The 18,511-nt window shown below is 51.0% G+C and overlaps 2 protein-coding genes across 2 annotated transcripts in view; one reads left to right on the forward strand and one right to left on the reverse strand.

The window, feature by feature from the left end:
• The first annotated feature begins 197 nt into the window (after nucleotides 1-197).
• On the forward strand, nucleotides 198-6,730 carry susd4 (sushi domain containing 4). Its single transcript, XM_007898272.2, has 10 exons — nucleotides 198-208; nucleotides 310-473; nucleotides 643-812; nucleotides 1,764-1,976; nucleotides 2,817-2,996; nucleotides 3,407-3,595; nucleotides 4,357-4,548; nucleotides 4,752-4,896; nucleotides 5,857-6,251; nucleotides 6,450-6,730. Exons 3-10 carry the CDS (start codon nucleotides 686-688, stop codon nucleotides 6,476-6,478), a joined length of 1,470 nt encoding a protein of 489 aa, XP_007896463.1. The 5' UTR covers nucleotides 198-208; nucleotides 310-473; nucleotides 643-685; the 3' UTR covers nucleotides 6,479-6,730.
• A 1,373-nt stretch (nucleotides 6,731-8,103) lies between these two features.
• disp1 (dispatched homolog 1 (Drosophila)) overlaps nucleotides 8,104-18,511 on the reverse strand; it is a 34,267-nt gene continuing 23,859 nt past the window's right edge. Inside the window, exons 5-8 of the mRNA XM_007898270.2 lie at nucleotides 14,828-14,955; nucleotides 13,800-13,897; nucleotides 13,155-13,252; nucleotides 8,104-12,306 (exon numbers count right to left, since the gene is read on the reverse strand). Of these exons, the coding sequence (XP_007896461.1) occupies nucleotides 8,950-12,306; nucleotides 13,155-13,252; nucleotides 13,800-13,897; nucleotides 14,828-14,955 (3,681 nt within the window). The 3' untranslated portion in view covers nucleotides 8,104-8,949. The remainder of the gene's footprint in view (nucleotides 12,307-13,154; nucleotides 13,253-13,799; nucleotides 13,898-14,827; nucleotides 14,956-18,511) is intronic.

Below are 18,511 nucleotides of genomic sequence, written 5' to 3' on the forward strand. Positions count from 1 at the left end.
CAATCATACCGGGGAGCTGTCAATCAAACCGGGGAGCTGTCAATCATACCGGGGAGCTGTCAATCATACCGGGGAGCTGTCAATCATACCGGGGAGCTGTCAATCATACCGGGGAGCTGTCAATCATACCGGGGAGCTGTCAATCAGAGTGGAGAGCAGCGCTGGCGCCCCCCCCGCCCCCCCCCCCCCCCCAGCCTGGCGGGTGCAGGTATGTTTGCAGACGCAGGAATGCAACACCACCGTTGACACCGCTTTCTGCTCAGTCTCTATTTTTCTAATTATATTCCGCCGTTTCTTTCGTGCAAAAAGGGGGCGGCAAACCCCGACCTCTCCCGTCTCCGCTGCCGTTCAACATCGCAATCAGCCGCAAATGCACAGCGATACGAGGCGGGTGGACCCTGAGGTGGAAGGTGTTGGCTGTTTGCAGGACTGACCACAAGTCTCTGGGAGGAACCCTGGACCACGGGAAAGAGGTGCATATTATTTTTTTTCCCCCCCCGTTCCTCGGTTTGCTCGGCCTGGGAGAGGCTGTCTGGCCATTTCAGCGGCGAAAAGCGGTTGCGAATATGGTTTGCGATCTTCCTGGTGGCTCTCTTTCTGTGTGTGTGTGTGTGTGTGTGTTTGGCCGCTGTTTCCCCGCAGTCCCTCTCCTCGGCCGCCGCAGCCTCTGTGGGGAAGATGCACCATGGACCCGCTGTCAGCAGCAGAGAGCCTGAGCCGCGGGGGACTGACTGAGCGCTGCCTGGCGTTGCTGCCTCTCATCCTGTCCGCTCACATCTGGATGGGCATTTGCAGCGCAGATCTGACATTTGGTATGTTTCTCCCTCTCCCTCTCACTGTCTCCCTCTCCCTCTCTCTGTCTCCCTCTCCCTCTCACTGTCTCCCTCTCCCTCTCACTGTCTCACTCTCCCTCTCACTGTCTCACTCTCCCTCTCACTGTCTCCCTCTCACTGTCTCCCTCTCCCTGTCTCCCTCTCCCTGTCTCACTCTCCCTCTCCCTGTCTCACTCTCCCTCTCCCTGTCTCACTCTCCTCTCCCTCTCACTGTCTCCCTCTCCCTCTCCCTCTCACTGTCTCCCTCTCCCTCTCACTGTCTCCCTCTCACTGTCTCACTCTCCCTGTCTCACTCTCCCTGTCTCACTCTCCCTGTCTCACTCTCCCTCTCACTGTCTCACTCTCCCTCTCACTGTCTCACTCTCCCTGTCTCACTCTCCCTCTCCCTGTCACACTCTCCCTCTCACTGTCTCACTCTCCCTCTCACTGTCTCACTCTCCCTCTCACTCACTCACTCACTCACTCTCCTACTCACTCACTCACTGGATCTCAGGGGTTTCCTCAGATGCAGAGAGAAGGAACCTGTGTTTTGCGGTAGTTTCACGCACGGAGCGTAACCCCCAAATCAACAATAACAACCTTTGCATTTGAGAGAACGCCTGATCACGTCGACGAGACGTCTCTCGAAGCGCTTCACGGGGTACGCTGTGAAGTGGCGTGAAAGGTGACAGAAAATTGCACGCAGCAGTGTTCCGCGAATAGTCCTGGGTTTGAGTGACCAAATTTTATTACCCCCCGGAAAGCGATCTCCAATCGACTAACAGCCGGGTTCCTACTTACTGCTTGGTAAACAGAGGCGTGTGGAGTAAAGAAACTTACCTAAGGTTTGCCCCACCTGGGAATCGAACCCGGGTCCTCTCAGTTGCGATGCGAGCGCGTTAACCACTACACTACAGGATTCCACGCCTTAATCCCTCACTTTGCTTTCAGGCCTTGGCTCTGAGAATTCCTGCATCGATCCTGGGACCCCCGAGCATGGCTCCCGTACCCCCTCCGCGGGGCGGTTCCTTGAGCATGCCGTGGTGAGCTTCAGCTGCAGAGAGGGGTACAAGCTGCGAGGGGCTTCGAAGGCAGAGTGCGAGAGACAGGAGGACGGGGGCCTGGGCTGGGAGCCGAGCTACAGGCCCGTCTGCCTCTCTGAACGTAAGCTTTAACATTTGGTTGAAAAAGCGAGACATGGTTTAGCTAACAGAAAAAGGTCTAAAACAGCCCATGGGCTAAACATCTTCAAACCCCACGTCTTACCTGCTCAGGTTTCCCTCACATCCAAAACAATGACCACCACCCCAGCCTCTCCCACCCAACTCAGCTCCTGTTAACCCTGCAAGCCAAAGCTCTGATGGGTTGATCCTAGCAAGACAAGCAGCGGGAAAGCTTGCCAGGCAGTGCTCTCAATGGCAAGCTGTGTGGTTTTACCTGGTTAGACTCCAGCAGTTACTCTGGATTATCATTATTTATTGCTGCTGCGTTCGCCTACAAAAACAGTCACTACACTGGACAGTAATTTGCGCGATTTTGCCGCTATTTTATTATAATATATGGTAATACTAACAGTTGCATTTGATATAGCGTCATTATTACGTCATTGAGACGTCTCAAAACGCTTCACAGAATATAAAGTGGATTGACTGTGTATTTTGTGGGACAGCAACGTCCCACAAACAGTCGTGGAATGCGTGACACAATTCTTTTTAAAAAGGGATTATTACCCTCCGGAAAGCAATCCGCCAATCAAATAACAATCGGGTTCCTACTTACTGCCAGATAAACAGAGGTGTGTGGAGTAAGGAAACTTACCTAAGGTTTCGCCCCACCTGCAATTCAAACCTGGGTCCTCTGGCTTGCGTGGCGAGCGCACTAACCACTATGCTATGGGGGTCAGTTTTATGAGATGATCTAAAAATTGGAGTTTGTTTTTCTCCTCGCCGATTCGCATGATACCGGATATCCCTGTGTGATGCTGCCTGGCCTCTCCCCGCCCAGTACCCGTGTGCCCACGACCGCATGTGGAGGACGCTGATGTGTATAACGACACCTACCTGCCCGGGGACCAGCTGGCCATCTCCTGCCACCGCGGCTTCCAAATCCGATACCCGGACATGGACAATGTGGACTCAGTGTGCCAGGAGGATGGAGCCTGGGACAACCTACCCACCTGCCAAGGTTTGTAATCCACCCTGATATTGTCCCTTCACTATTAATTTCACTCTCTCCCTTAATTTTTTTTACTGATCAGGTGCTTATTACCCCCAGAAAGCAATTCCCGCAATAGACTAACAACAAGAGTTCCTACTTACTGCTAGGTAAACAGAGGTGTGTGGAATAAGGAAACTTGCTTGAGGTTTCACCCTGCCTGGGAATCAAATCCAGGTCCTCTCGCTTGCAAGGCAAGCATGCTAACCACTACCCTGCAGGACTCCACGACATAGAAAAGCACTGTAACAATAATCAAAGGATTATTATTGTCAGAGGTGCTGTGTTTAGGATCAGACATCAGTCTTGTTTGGATGAACATTAAGGATCCCGCGATGCTATTGAGATGCACTAAATCTCGTTCTGTATTCCTCCCTCAGGCTGTTTGAGGCCCACGGTGTTTGCTCACAGTTACATCAATGTGTCGGACTGGGTGACCTCACTAGCAGTGGGCTCATTTCTACGTTACCAGTGCTATCCTGGCTATAAACTACAAGGCCCCGAACTCCTCGAGTGCATGTACCACCTGCTGTGGTCACAGAGCCCTCCCCGCTGCTTGGATGTGGAAGGTAATCTCACTGCTCCTCACCGTCCAATCTATCTCCCAAAATAGCTCCTCTCGGCTTCCTGAGCCTTTGTTCATACCAACCTGCAACTAACATCAGATCTCACCAGAAGACCTTTGATAGTGCCTACAGTCACCTCGCCCATCTCCCTGGCTTGGGGTCTGGCTCCGCCACTGATAAGCGTTTAGAGACAATATCCTGCATGAAGGGTGCTATATAAATGCAAGTTGTGCTTGTTGTGGTCGTTCTTTCTGAGGATAGGTGAGCAGAGAGTACACAATCCAGGCACAGGGAAACTACATATACGTAGAGCCTGATTTGGAGACTGAAGCCTGATGATGGGTTTCTTTCTGCGTGTGTTTCTAATTCATAATTTAATTAATAATCCAAGCAGAATTAGTTAATAATCTGATTCATTATGATTTAATAATTGTAATCTAATTAATTAAACATGGATCTGTTCTGCTTAATTATCAATTAAGTGGTCAGGCCTTCAGTCTTTCTGCCCCCACCCTCTGGAACTCCATCCCAGAGCCTCTCCCCCCACGTTCCCTCCCTTGACTCCTTCAAGGCCCATCTCAAGACCATCCTCTTCGACCGCTCCTTCGTTCACCCTTCTACCCACCTTCGCTGCCCTCCATCCTCTGATCTCAACCCCCAGCTCAGGTCCAAATCCCTGATGGTCCAGGCCCTTGGGATGTCCACCCGATACGAAAGGCGCTGTATAAATGTAATTTGTTGTTGCTCGCTCTCTCTCTCGGTAGCCTGCCCACTGCCTCTGATACCCGACCACGGGGACTACGCGTGCCACCCCTACCCTTGTGATGGTTATATCCACGGCACGGTGCTGGAGTTTTACTGTGACCCCGGCTACATGCTGGCCAGTGACTACAAGTACATCACCTGTCAGTATGGGGAGTGGTTCCCAACGGGCCAGGTCTTCTGTGAGTCTTCAGGTCAGTCTGAGCAGAGAGGGTGGGGACAGGAGTGGGCGGGGGTAGGAGAGGGGCTGAGTGGGCAGGGCCTGTGTGTGGGCAGGGCCTGTGTGCGGGTGGGCAGTGGCATTGGGACCCTGTCGACTGGTATCTCCCTGGACGGCAGGTTCCCGGGCTGGGTGCTGTGTGACTCCGGGTTAATGACCTCCCTGTTGTTGGAGCAGATCGGAACTGGGAAGGGGCCGAGCGGAGTGTCCTGTCCACCTGGAAGATCGTGGCTTTCACGGCCATCAGTGTCCTCCTGGCTTTGCTGCTACTGGTCTCCGTCAGGGCTTTTCACATCAAGCTGAAGCCACCGTGTCAATCCAGGTCAGACATGCTTATCGTGGAGCGGGCGAGGGTGGGTGGGGTGGGGGGAGGAGAGGAATTATTTGCATTTGTTGTAGCATTTTATCACGTCGTCAAGGATATACTGTAAAGTGGATTGACTGTGTATTTTGTGGTTGGAACGCTGAAAGGCTGAAACATGCGCTGATTTAGCCGGACTCAGTTGGTCACACTCTCTCCATTGGCTCAGAAGGTTATCAGTCCAAGTCCAGGATGACAGTCCATTGCAGTACTGAACAATCACTGCATTATCGTCAGTTATGCTACAATAATGGAGATGTTGACAGCAATTAATTCTGTATGGATTTATCTACAAGAGAGTGGAAAGCTTTTGGAGCTTTAGATCCCAAATTGCCTAATTCTTCCAAGAATACTACACTTGTCATGTCTCAAGTTACTCAAATATTGTATCCCAAAATATTATTTTCTAATTTGCATTTGAATTAATTGACACTATCCCGTGAGGTTTATTGGAAAAGAGACAAAATTTTCCTGAAGTCCTTGCCAACAATTCTCCAGATTAATGGGCCTGTTCTGCTGAGTGTGCAATTTTGCAGCAACCCTCAACTTTTATATGCCCTCCTGGTCTCACTCAACCCTAACTCTTCACTCTTCAAAACCCATTCGCCTGCCTATATAATACTCTGTTCTGCTTCTCGCCAGCTCTTGCCCTGCCACCTTGTCACATCTCCCGCTCCCTGGAGTTCTCTCCCCAAACTTCTTTAAACCTTAGCACTATTATAAAATATCAAATCTTTACTAATAATGATCATCGCATTTGATGCAGCAGCTTACTGACCTGACTGACAACTCACAGAAGCGGGTTCTCTACCTCCAGTTGAGTTACAGATCAGCCATGATCTAATGAAATGGCGGAACAGGTTGGAGGGACTGAATGGCCTCCTCCTGTTCCTATGACCTGATTCCTTTGTTGAGTTACAGCAATGATTCCGAAGTTCCGGCTCCTCGGAATTTTGTGGTGGTTGACGGAGTTCCGGTCATGCTGCCCACGTACGAGGAGGCAGTGAGCACCCCACTGGATAGCGGGACGGCCCCAGTTGCTCCAGCCCCCAGTGGGAGCCAGCCAGAGCAGGGGGCTGCCTCGCCGGACACCAGGAGCCCCCCGGCTTACCCCGGGCATGGGCTGGAACCCGACCGGGTCCCCCGACCAGACGCCCTGGACTGCTCAGGCAGCGGAGGGGTCGACCCAGAGCTGGACAGCTCATCAGCTGCCTCATCCTTTGGGACCCCAGCCACCCACCCGCTGACAGAGAACAACAGCATCCCGGAGACAGAGAACACGGTGTCAACCTCGCCGAGCATCAACATCCCAGACGGTGAGGGGGGGGGGGGGGGGCGGAGGGTGCGGGAGCTGGCTCATGGAGATAATAATAATAATGCCTGCGTCTTATCACGTTGTTGAGATGTCTCAAAACACTTCACAGAATATACTGTAAAATCGGGTAACTGTGTATTTTGAGGATGAAATGCGACAGCCAATTGGCTCTGTAACCCCTAGTCTGTTTCCATCACAGAAATTCCACTGTTGGATGAAGAGTCCTAACTGCCCACAGTGTACCCTGCACTCCCCGAGTCTGTCCCTGCGCTACACTCACAGGGCGACACAGCCATGGAGGGCAGACCAAAGCCACAGCAATGCCTTCCCGGATCAGGACCATCGTCGGGGAGAAAGACCAGGAATCTTGCTGCATAATTCCCACTTATAATCACCGATCCATTCAGATTCACATCACAAAACATCCCACAATACAGCCCCTTGAGCCTGTTTCATCATTTTATAAGATCATGGCTGATTTGTACCTCAAGTCCAGTTACCCGCCCTTGCCCCATATCTCATAATACCCTGACCTTTGGGGGAGGGGGTCAATTTTGCAGTATTTTGTTAATTAAAAAAATCCAAGCTGGGGGCAAAACTGGAAACACATCACTGCACCTCCGGGGAGCTCTACTACTGGTCGCAGCGGCATTCCCTAGATTGAGATCACAGAGATCCAGATTTCTTAATGAAGAAATCATCAAGAAATATCATAATATTAATCCTTTGGCTGTGTTAAATGCATAATAGCAATTTGAAAGAGAACAAATGTACATTTCTATAAGTTAATAAAGGGAAAAAGAACATCTCCTTTTCCTTGTTTAACCCAAAACAGCCTTAACCAGGTCCTACCTCTAGGAATCTGCTGCTGTTTTTGTGGCAGGTTAACAAAACACACACACATAGAGCAGTGAATAAATAAAGCCTGTGTGACATTGGGCCTAATTTCTGGGTTGGTTTAATAGCCCATGTAGATTTTTTTTCTTTTGGTCAGCCGGATGTCTGACACATACGGAAACCCATCACCATAGTTAAGAGTATCCAAACCAAGCTGAGAATTTCATGCATCCCACCTACACATGGAAATTCCAGAGACAAATTGTTGGAATGGAATGTGCTCTCTCTCCCTGGAGGGACGCCTCCTGCTTACCTAATTCTAGTAAGTATTAGGTGCAGGTTGGCAAGAGCCAAGGCTTGGAGACCCCAAAGTGTGCATTGGGATAACTGCTGGAGTCTAACCAGCTAAACCCGCATAGCTTGCCATTGATATCGCTGTCTGGCAAGCTTTCCCACTGCTTGTCCAGCTAGGATCACCCTACCTGTTACGGCTTTGGCTCCGAGGGTTAACAGGAGTCGAGTGCTGTCATCAGTAGTGCCCTGGAATAGTGCAGATCCGGCTGGCTCAGGAACCGAACTACCCAGACCAGCAGAGTCCAAGCTCGATTCCTACATTACATTGCAAAATATTTCATCATTTCATTTTTGATCAGGGAAAAGCTCCTGGTTAAACCGATCCCTGCCTGTGCAGGTTAAAAATCCTGCAATCCTTATTGGAAAGACACAGACAAAATTAAGTAAGCAGGATGTGTCCCTCCTAGGAGAGAGTGCGTATTCCATTTCAACAATCTATTTCTGCAATTTCCATGTGTAGGTGGGATGCATGGAAATCTCAGCTTGATTTGGATACTCTTTAAGCATAATGATGGGTTTCCGCATGGTTCAGACACCCAGCTGAGCAACAAAAAAAGTCAATATATGAGAGAGACAAGAATGAATAAATGAAATAAGAATGAGAGGCAGGGTCGTGGGAGTCAAGGAAAGGGGAAGGGAGGTAAATAACTAAAAGACAAAAGTCGGGTTAAGAGGCGCTTTTCAAATTGCGCATTTATAAAAAGTCGTCTTCATTTGCTCAGCAAACACGTCATTACAATGAAGTGGAGGATTCCGAGTCACTGGCCGGGCAGAGCTGGACCAGGCAGTCCTGGGCCGGGCTGAGCATTGGAGTGAAGCCCACATCCCACGCTTTCCACAGTCACAGGCAGGGTATGTAAACGACAGTTAATAGCAGACTTGTTTTTTTAAATAGCATAAAGCATACATTAAAGAATGAAAGTATTAAATTATTCTCCATAAGCATTCGCCTCACATAATATATATATATTTATATAATATAATATAAAAAGAGGAATTGATCAGCTTCAATTGGAGGTTCAGCCACCAGGTCACACCTCAACCTTCCCTTGGGGTGGGGGTGGGGGTGGGAAGCCCAACCCCCCAGCTATCTGAGGCACTGATGAAAGAAAGGCAACACCCCCACAACCCCCAGACAGGGAGCTCTCTCTCTCTCTCCCCCCCAAACTGCATGCGCTCTTCCCCTGTGGACATGGAGTATCTTCCCCCCATCGGACAGCAAGCTCTCTCCGCCCCACCTCCCCCAACATTTTGGGATGGGGGAATGTTCAGCATCTTCAGGAGGAGACAAGGGACACAGCGGTGAGAAAACTCGCGCAAAATCCACTTGAATTCTCAACCTCCAGACTTCCACATACAACACTGCATTGCTCCCTTGCCTTCCTCTCTCTCCTCTGCAACCCTTCTACACTCCCCAGAACAGGATGTTGCAGGACAGATAGACAGACAGCCTGCTGGCGAGAATGTCGCACATGCTGTTACGTTCTAGACTTCTTGTTGGTGTCGCTCTATGTGCACAATGGCTCGCCAGTCAGCTCTGAGTGCCTCCTCCACACCGCCGGCACCTTGGCGTCAGGAAAGCGAATGTCCGTGCAGTGGCACTTGCTTGGCAGTGTCCGGCCGGAGAGGCGAGGCTCAGCCATCCCGTTCTGTCGGGGGCCAGAGTTGTCCGCCACGGCTCCTGTAGAGTTCTGGCTCGCCCGATCCGTAATGCATTTGCTGCAGTTTGCATTGGAACCCGGTTGACGTTGGCCGGTGCCGTCCTCCGTCATCGAGCAGCACGATCTCTGACCCGTGGGCTGAGCCTGGCGGCTGAGCTGGGGAGCCACAGCTTTGGCACGTGTCCTGACAGTTTCCTCTAAGCACCGGGAGCAGGGAGTCACATCCTGGCTGGTGGCCCGTCCCTGGGGTGTGTGGACCTGCAGCAAGGAACGGAGGCACGTGTTGGTGGACGGGTTGTTGGGTGCCCTGCGCCCGTGCCGGGAGCAGCATTCGCTGGTGGGCTGCTGGGCAATGTCTGGAGTGGAAGCTGGGAGGGATTCGGGTGGAACGCCGGGTGGACGTTGCCTTAGCCGCTGAGAGTCTGTGCCATCCCGAGGGGCCCTTTGTGGCTCCAGGCACCCACACTGCCTGGCGAGCGGCGAGTATAGCCGCTCCCCAGGTCTGATTCCACATCCACTTCCATCAGTGCCCGATCGCCCGTTGGTGCTCTGAGACGTCCCATTGAAGAGTCCAGGGTGCAGGCCGGGGGGCTCGGACGCCACACCCTCCCCCTCGGATGCCAGCGGCTCCAGCTCGTAGTCCTCCCGCTCCCCGTCTGGATAGTGATCCCCCTCGCACTTGCCCGCCTTCCGGGATCCTCCGGCCCGCCTGGGAGCGGGCGGCATGTCTGCGGACCGTAGCTTCTTGGGCACCGGGATCTGCCCGCAGGAGCCTTGGGGTCCCACACAACGGCACAGGCACTGGAAGAAGAAGGTGGCAAAGGCCCAGCTCACACACATAATGAGCATCATGAAGGTGCCCAGCTGGGTGTAGGCAAGCACGGTGGAGGGCATCATCATAGCCCCGGCCACAAAGGTAGTGACAGCGGCCATGGCGATGGCGGAGCCCATCCTGCTCAGGGAGAAGACCACCTTGCCCTCCCGGTCGGGCTCCGGGGCCAGACGGTAAGCCACCCCATAGTGCACTGCAAAATCCACAGCCAGCCCCACAGCCACCGAGATGGTGACAGACTCCAGCACGTTGAGCTCCCAGCCCAGCAGCACCAGCGAGCCCACCGTGACAAAGATGGTGCCAGCAATGGAGGTGATGGCGTACAGGCTGATGATCAGGTTGCGGGTGGTGAAGAGCATGACCGTGAAGGCCACGGCCACCGACAGCCCCATGGCCACCAAGGTCCCTTCCGACAGGCTGTCCTGCAGGTCGTAGAACTCCAGGTTACTGACGAACCAGCCGCTGCCCAGGCCGCTGGGAGCCACCTTGAGCTCCTCGCCCACCCAGGCGTCCACTTCCTTATAGAAATGGTTCATCTTCTCGTAGGCCAGCGTAAAGAGGTAGGTGCTCTGGAACTCCAGGACCACCGCCCGGATGGTGTCATTGATGTCAAAGCGGGGTCCTGGGGTCTTGCGGTCCAGGTGGTAACCCGTGCTGCGCTCCAGCTCCATGATAGCCTTCTTGATACACAGCTCAAAGACCTCCTGCTTGTAGGGGAAGGTGGACTGGCTGCAGCAAGGGTAGATGGTGGGCTCCTCGCAGTCCTGGTTCTCCATCCACTGCCGGAAGGTCTCCACGAAACAGCTGGTGAAATCCTGCTCGTCCGTCTGGTAGAAGAAGGTTTGGTTGCGCAGTTTCTGACAAAAGCGGAGGAGCCAGAGCTGTGAACTGGGGCTGGCCATGTTGAAGGAGCTGTCCAGCTGGAGTTGGCCCTTATTCTTGGGGTCCAAGGGGTCGCCCCCGTCGACCGGCGAGACCCCCCACACCAGGGTGATGGGCATGTGCAGCTCCTCGCCGTGGTGCACCCGTTCGAACATGAAGAGCTTCTTGAGCTCGGCGTCGTAGCGTTCGAAGGGGTGGGAGGAGCGGAAGACTTGGAACTCGGCCAGTTCCAGTGAGGGCAGCTTCATCTTGGGGTCCACACAGACGATGTAGGCTCCGCCAGCGGTCAGCGCCAGGAACCAGCAGAGCCAAACGTAGCGGAACTTGATGACGATGCAGGGGAGGACCTTCTCGAAGAAGATGCGGGAAGTCTCCGAGGCGGCAATGTACAGCCTCCGCACCTTCCCCCACAGCAGGGACACATAGGTCAGGTACTTGCTGGAGTGCGCCCGGCGCTGGGGTTTGGAGGGGTAGGAGAAGAGGTGCAGCAGGTACCTCTCATGGAGCACCACCACCGCCGGCAGCCACGTGACCATCAGCACGTAGTTGACCAGGATGGCTGTGCCGGCGTAGACCCCGAAACACCGGATGGCGGTGATCTTGCTGACATAGTTGGCGTAGAAGGCTGCGGCAGTGGTGAAGCTGGTGACGAACATGGAGAGGGCGGCGTGCCGGAGAGTGACGCTCACCGTCTCTGACAGCTCGGCTTGAGGCTGGTCGAACTTGGTGTGGTTCCACACGTCGCAGAGGACAAAGGCGTCGTCGGCACCGATGCCCACCAGGATGATGAGGGCGGTCAGGTTCATGAAGGGGAAGAACTCGAAGCCGAAGACAACGCGGTACAGGAAGTAGGAGACGATGAGGGAGCTGATGATGGCGAACATGGTCATGAGGGTGATGAACATGGACTTGGTGTAGACACACATGATGAGGAGGACAATGACAATGGCGATGGCCGGGTAGATAGTGTCCGTCAGGAGGTAGTCCTGGAAGAGGTTGTGCTTGATCCCAAACTCGATGCCCGTGATGGTGGTAACGCCGTCCGAGCAGTTCCAGTTCTCAAAGTTGTCCAGGTAGATGTCCATCATGCTGTCTCCCTTCTCGGTGGGCACCAGGAGCATGCTGTACTTCAGGGCTGGCGTCACGTAGTCCACAGCCTTGAGGCTCAAAAAGTCCTTGTCCACCAGGAAGTGGAGGATCTGGTAGGCGGCGTTGTACTTGGTGCACTTTCGAGGCACTGAGGTGCACTTCAGCTGGTTCTTGCGCCTGGTTGTCGCGTCCCAGCAGTCAGGTCCCAGCGTGCCGTTGTGGTAATACTTGACGCAGGACCTCAAAAGCTTCAGTGTGTGTCCCACGTCGCGCTCGGTGATGGTCTGGCAAGAGGACCTGTTGTTGAGGATGGCAATGTAGTTGCCCAGCGTCCAGCTGGGGCAGCAGGAGACAGCTGTGGTGCGCTGGCAAAGGTCCCCGAACTGGAAGTGGGAGCGTATCTGGGAGGGTGGGGAAGAGAGAGAGAAACAACAACAACAAAATTACATTTGTCTGGCGCTTTTCACGTCGGGAGGACGTCCAAGGCTCTGGACAATCGGTGTTTTGGACCCGAGCTGGGGGTCAGGATCGGGGAGGGTGGAGGGCAGGGGAGGGAAGGAGGGTGATTGAAGGCACGGTCGAAGAGGAGAGTCTTGAGACGGGTCTTTCAAACAATGACACTTCCACTTTGTTTCAGGAGGTTTTCGTTCCCACACTGAGAAATAGAATGCTTTATTCATCGGCCACATTTAATCACAGGGCAATAATGATCCTTACATTTTGATTCAACATTCTTAATGCCAAAACATCTCAAATGCTTCACAAAGAATTGCTGTAAAGTGCAGTGTCAAACACGGCAGACGATTTGTGCACAACAATGTCCCACCAACAGCCATGAAGTTAGTGAACTTTTCTTTTCCAAAAGTGCCACAGACTATGGGAATAAAATAACTGATTTGATATAGCACCTTATCACGTTGTTGAGATGTCTCAAAGCGCTTTACAGAATATACTGTGATTTTTTTGTGTAATATGTGGTTGAAACGCGGTAGCCAAGTGCACACAGCAGTGTCCCACAAACAGTCATGGGTTGAATCATCCACTAATCGATTAACAACTGGGTTCCTACTTACTGCTAGGTAAACAGAAATGTGTGGAGTAAAGAAATTTGCCCAAGATTTCTCCCTGCCTGGGAATCAAATGTAGGTCCTGTCACTTGCGAGGCGAGCGCACAAGCCACTATGCCACAGAACGCCACAAAGCTATGGTGAGGCTGGCAGTAAGCTATCCCAAAGCCACTGATACCTACCCTGGCATTGTCCAGATTGCACATGGATTTAATGGATTGCATGCGCCACAGGTTCTCCCCGTCTGCAGAGGCAAATACCACTCGGGAATATCGGTCACCTGTAAGAGAAAGGAGATTATGAATAATAATAGATTCGCTTATTTTCCACCCAGGCCCATTCTCTTCTTCCCCTCCCCTACCCCAAACGGCACACATAGTGAAACCATAGCCCAATAAAACAGTCCTGCACATCTGACAGTCCGTGTTCCATTTGTGTGTGTCTGGGCTGAAAAAGAACATAAGAATTTGCTTGGCGAAAGAAGACCGAGTCCATCTAGTTTGCCTTCCACCTTCCTGGCAGTCTCTTGACATGTCGTGTCCCAAACTATAATATCCTGAGATATTATTTTCTAGCAGAAATCTATCTAATTTGTTCTTGAAACAAACAACATTTTCTGCTTCCACTCTGTCCCTCGGGAGCCTGTTTTATAAGTTTACTACTCGCTCAATAAAAGTAATGTTTCTGCAGATTTGTTCTGAATTTACCCCTCTTCAATCTTGAATGCCTGTTCAGCGTTCAACTCACTCCAATACTGCAAAGGTCTCTGCTAGAAAAACGCCCCAAAATCCATCACTGTTTGTGAGATCCTAAGCAGCACTACTTACTGGGGGCATCGCAGAAGAAGCTATCCTTGTGGAAATTCCACTCAGCCTGGCGTTTGTCTCTCTCATGAGGATCATCTGACCATCTGTCCTCTCGGTGACTAGGGTGAAAACACAAAACATTTTTTTATTTAAGAGAAATCAAAGCATCTAATGCATAGTTAAATTACATCTTTCTCTCTCAAAAGATTGTGTATGTGTGTGTATATATATGTCTGTGTGAGGATATGTATATGTGTGTGTGTGTGTGCTGCCTGAGTATATAGAATATTTAGTGTCTCTGTGTGAGTATGTACATGTATATTGAACGAGGGAAGGGACAGATCGGAGGGACTACAGGATTATGTTCCAGAGAACAGATAAATATGTATATCTAAAAATAAGTGTGTACATAGCGACTGTGTATTATAGTAATAAGAATCCTTGCATTTGATATAGTAGCTTCTCATGTCGTTGAGACGCCACTAAGCGCTTCCCAGAATATACCATAAAGTGGATTGACTGTATTTTGTGGGCGAAACGCAGCAACCAATTGGGCACAGCACTGCCTCACATGCAGTCATGGAGTGAGTGACCAAAATCAGTTTTTTCTGTTGAGGGATTATTACCCAGGAAAGCAATCTGATAATCAACTAGCAATCGGGTTCCTACATACTGCTAGGTCAAAAGAGTGTGGAGTACATGAGTTCCAGAGAAGTTAAAATATATATGTATATCTTAAAAATAAAAGTGTGTGCATATCCACTGTGTATATTCTGTGTACACGCATGTCCAGTATTAGCTTTAAGATGAAAACCACCGAGATATAGCTTCTTCTTTCCTGTGTAAACTTTGGACAGGGGTAAGGAACTTGAGGTGTTAGTGCTACAGGATCACGGCTGTGAACAGAAGCAAGCGGCGTGGAGAAAAGCAAATGAATCTCGTGCCAAAGCCCCTGATTTATCCACAACCTTCTGCTACAGGGCTCAGCTAGGCTCTGGGGGTGGGGGGGGCTTGGCAATAGCACGCTCCCGCAGTGCAGCACTGCTCACCTCTTGAATTGCTCCTCGGCGTATTTGAAAGGGTAGTTGGCCAGCGTGGCTTTGTAGCCGGTGTTCTTCACCATGTTATTCCAAGTGACCAGCCGTTGACCAATGGCCGTCCCTCTGGGTTCGAAGCCCTGTAAGCAGCAAACCCAAGTGAAGTTTTTCACTAGCCTTTTGACTTCCAACTCAAGGTAATGTTTAACATGAACCTTTCAGCAAAGAAGCAGGCTGTACTGCCTACTGAGTCTGTGCCACTGATACTGTCCCTTTACTAATTAACCCCATTCTCTCCCTTAATTTTTTACTTATCCAACTCCTTTTTGAATAATTATGATCCTTGCATTTGATATAGTGTCTCATCACATCGTCGAGACATGTCAGAGAATATACTGTAAAGTGAATTGACTGGTGTATTTTGTGGGCGAAACGTGGCAGCCAATTGCACACAGCAGTGTCCCACAAATAAGTTGTGAATTGAGTGACCAAATTATTATTATTATTATGCAGGGATTATTATCCCTGGAAAGCAATCTGCCAATCGACTAAGAACCGGATTCCAACTTACTACTAGATAAACCAAGGCATGTTGAGAAAGGAAATTTGCCTAAGCTTTCACCCTGCCCAGGAATCGAGTTGCTCTCGTTTGTGAGGCGAGCGCTCTAACCACTACTCCCCAGGAATTAGATAAAATACATGAAGAGGAAGAATACAAGGTTCAAGGAGCAGGCAGAAGAGTGAGATTAGACCAGGTAGCTCACATGGAAAAAAACACCTGTTGAGAGTTGATCGGCGACAGGGCCGTTTCTGTGCAGGAACGTTCAATAAAATGAAGAATATTATGACAAAGGATGATTCCATTTGTGTTGCTTGTGTCCCAACTCCTCCGCCCCCTCCCCTACATCCTCTTTCCTGTATAAGAAACCTGATCTAACCAACAGCTCAGCTGGGGTCCTGCTGCCCTACAGCTGCTCCCTGGGAGGCGATACGTGACACCAGTCCCTTCAGATGCCTCCGCTTTGCCCTCACAGGCCCCTGCAGGTGGCAGTCTACTCCATTTAATGCCTCTTAAACGGGAAAGAAAGAAGTTGCTTTTTTTCAATCACGTTGAAAAGTCTCGAAGTATTTTGCTGTCAGGTGTTTTTTTTAATAGGCAAAGCCGCATAGATTACAATTGAAAGCATTGTCTGGCAAACTTTCCCACTGCTTGTCCAATTAAGACCATCCTACCATTAGGGATTTGGCTCACACGCTTAACAAGAAGAAGATTACATTTGTATAGTGCCTGGACAGTGTACAGCATTTCAGACCTGAGCTGGGGTCGGGGGTGAGAAGGGAGGGGAAGGGGGGGGTGACCGATGGCATGGTCGAAGAGGAAGGTTATGAGGCGGGACTTGAAGGAGGCTAAGGAGGGGGCGAGGCGGAGTAATTAAGGGATGGAATTCCAGAGGTTGGGGGCAGAGTGGCTGAAGGCTTTCCCGTCAATGTTGGGGCGAGTAGGTCGGGGGACGTGGAGCAGGCCAGAGCCGGCTGAGCGGAGGGAACGGGCGGGTTGGTAGGATGTTAGCAGGTCACAGAGGTAGGGTGGGGCGAGGCCATGGAAGGCTTTGTAGGTGAGGACCAGGATCTTGAACTGGATCCTCTGAAGGAAAAGGGAACCAATGGAGTCGGGCGAGAATGGGGGCGATGGGATTATGGAGTTTGGTGCGGGAGAGGACACAGGCTGCAGAGTTCTGGATTATCTGCAGCCTGTGGAGGGAGGAGTTGGGAAGACGTTTGCATAGCCGAGCCTGGAGGTGATGAAGGCGTGAACAAGAGTTTCAGCGGCCTGAGGGGTGAAATAGTGGTGGAGTCGGGCGTTGTTATGGAGGTGAGGGAAGGCAGAGCGGGTCATGGCTTGGATGTGGGGAAGACAGTTGAGGGTCGAACAAGACACCTAGGTTCCTGACTGACTTGGTGAGTTGAAGTGTGCAACCATGGAGGTTGATGCTGCCAGAACCTGAGGTGCTGAGGCGCTGGCGCGAGCCAATCAGGAGGCCTCAGTCTTGTTCACATTCAACTGTAGGAAATTTGCTCTCATCCAGGACTTGATGTGCGACAGACAGTCTGTCAGGACAGCAGTGGTCCTGGAGTTGAGGGTGGAGGCAGAAAGATAGAGTTGGGTGTCATCCGCATACATGTGGAAGTTGACCCCATGTCTGCGGATGATGTCACCAAAGGGCTGAGAGGGAGGATTCTCTGCCCCCAGTGACTGGTCTGCCCTTCCAAGCCCTGCCGATGAGCCAGGCTGGGCCGAGCTGTCATCAGCAGTGCCCAGGGATACTGTGGACCCGCCTGGCTCAGGAACAGGACTAGAGACCGTCACAGAGAGCTGGCTCTATTCCAACATTCCAATGCCAAACATGTCACCTTGAAGTCAGTTCAGCTCCAAAGATACCCCACTTACCTCCCTCCAAGGAGGATCGTCACTCATTGGTCATTTCACATCGGACAAGCGAGGGTCTCAGACCTCACTAGGTGCATGTCAGGTACCAGGAACCCCCTGAAAACGTGCTGGTGGGCTACACAGTTCAGCATAAAATGGGATTAGGGCGTTAGTGGAGTCCTGTAGCTCAGTGGTTAGAGCACTCGCTTTGCAAGTGAGAGACCTGAGTTCAATTCCAGGCAGAGCGAAACCTTGGGCAAGTTTCCTTACTCCACACGCCTAATAATAATCCCTCCAAAACCCAATACAATAATAAATTGGTCATTTTCAATCTACGACTGTTTGTGGGACATTGCTGTGCGCAATTGGCTGCCGCGTTCGCCCATAAATATACAGTCAATTCACTTTAGAGTTTTTTTCTGTGAAGCGCTTTGGGACGTCCTCCTGACTTGAAAAGCGCTATATCAAATGCAAGGATTATTATTATTATTATTATTAGCTGCTGCTCAAAGCTTCAAACCTCCAAATGATGGAACCATTGCTCGAAATGTGTGTCCGAGCTCTGGGAAGGAAGATGTTCCATTAGTCTGGAGGATTGCAAGGCACGGACACTGAGAAAAAAATAGTTTCTCTTTTTCAATAGTGTCACAAGATCTTTAACATCTGCCTAAGGGGGTCTTTGGTTTTAGGCTTCATCCGAAGGATATCATCTCTGACAATGCAGCACTTCCCCAGTTCTACGCTGGTGTGTCATGAGCCAGTTTGACATCTGGTATGAAAGTGCCATAACGTTGAATGGCATCACAGTACAGTGCAGTGCCCCGAGAGGAAATGCGATAAATCACAAAGACAGAGCCCAGCACTTATTGCTGTGCCCCGTAACTCCCTCCATACTGAGTCACAGTGACACCTTACAGTTTCATCCCACAGGTCAAGCTATTCACAATTATATTTTGGATTATTTTTTAATCCTTACTATTGAAAGCAATCGAGTTTTAGACTTGAATTCAGCTGGAAGCACAGAAAAAAACAACAAATTACATTTGTATAGCGCCTTTCATCCCAAGGACATTCCAAGGCGCTTGACAGTCAAGGATTTGGACCCAAACTGGGGTTTAGGATCAGGGGTGGAGCACAGGGAGAGTGGGGTAGGAGGGTGACTGAAAACATGATCGAAGATGAGGGTCTTGAGTCGAGCCTTGAAGGAGGGGGCGAGGCAAAGAGACTGTGGGATGGAGTTCCAAAGGGTGGGGGCAGAAAGGCTTAAG

This window comes from Callorhinchus milii, unplaced genomic scaffold, assembly GCF_018977255.1.
Source record: "Callorhinchus milii isolate IMCB2004 unplaced genomic scaffold, IMCB_Cmil_1.0 Scaffold3, whole genome shotgun sequence".
NCBI lineage: Eukaryota > Metazoa > Chordata > Chondrichthyes > Chimaeriformes > Callorhinchidae > Callorhinchus > Callorhinchus milii.

Bases quoted from the DNA above. Each gene is read 5' to 3' on its own strand.
- susd4 (XM_007898272.2), top strand. From the start codon at position 686: ATGGACCCGCTGTCAGCAGCAGAGAGCCTGAGCCGCGGGGGACTGACT. The intron at 3,596-4,356 runs GTAATCTCACTG...CTCTCTCGGTAG, and splicing joins CCGCTGCTTGGATGTGGAAG to CCTGCCCACTGCCTCTGATA. The intron at 4,549-4,751 runs GTCAGTCTGAGC...TTGTTGGAGCAG, and splicing joins GGTCTTCTGTGAGTCTTCAG to ATCGGAACTGGGAAGGGGCC.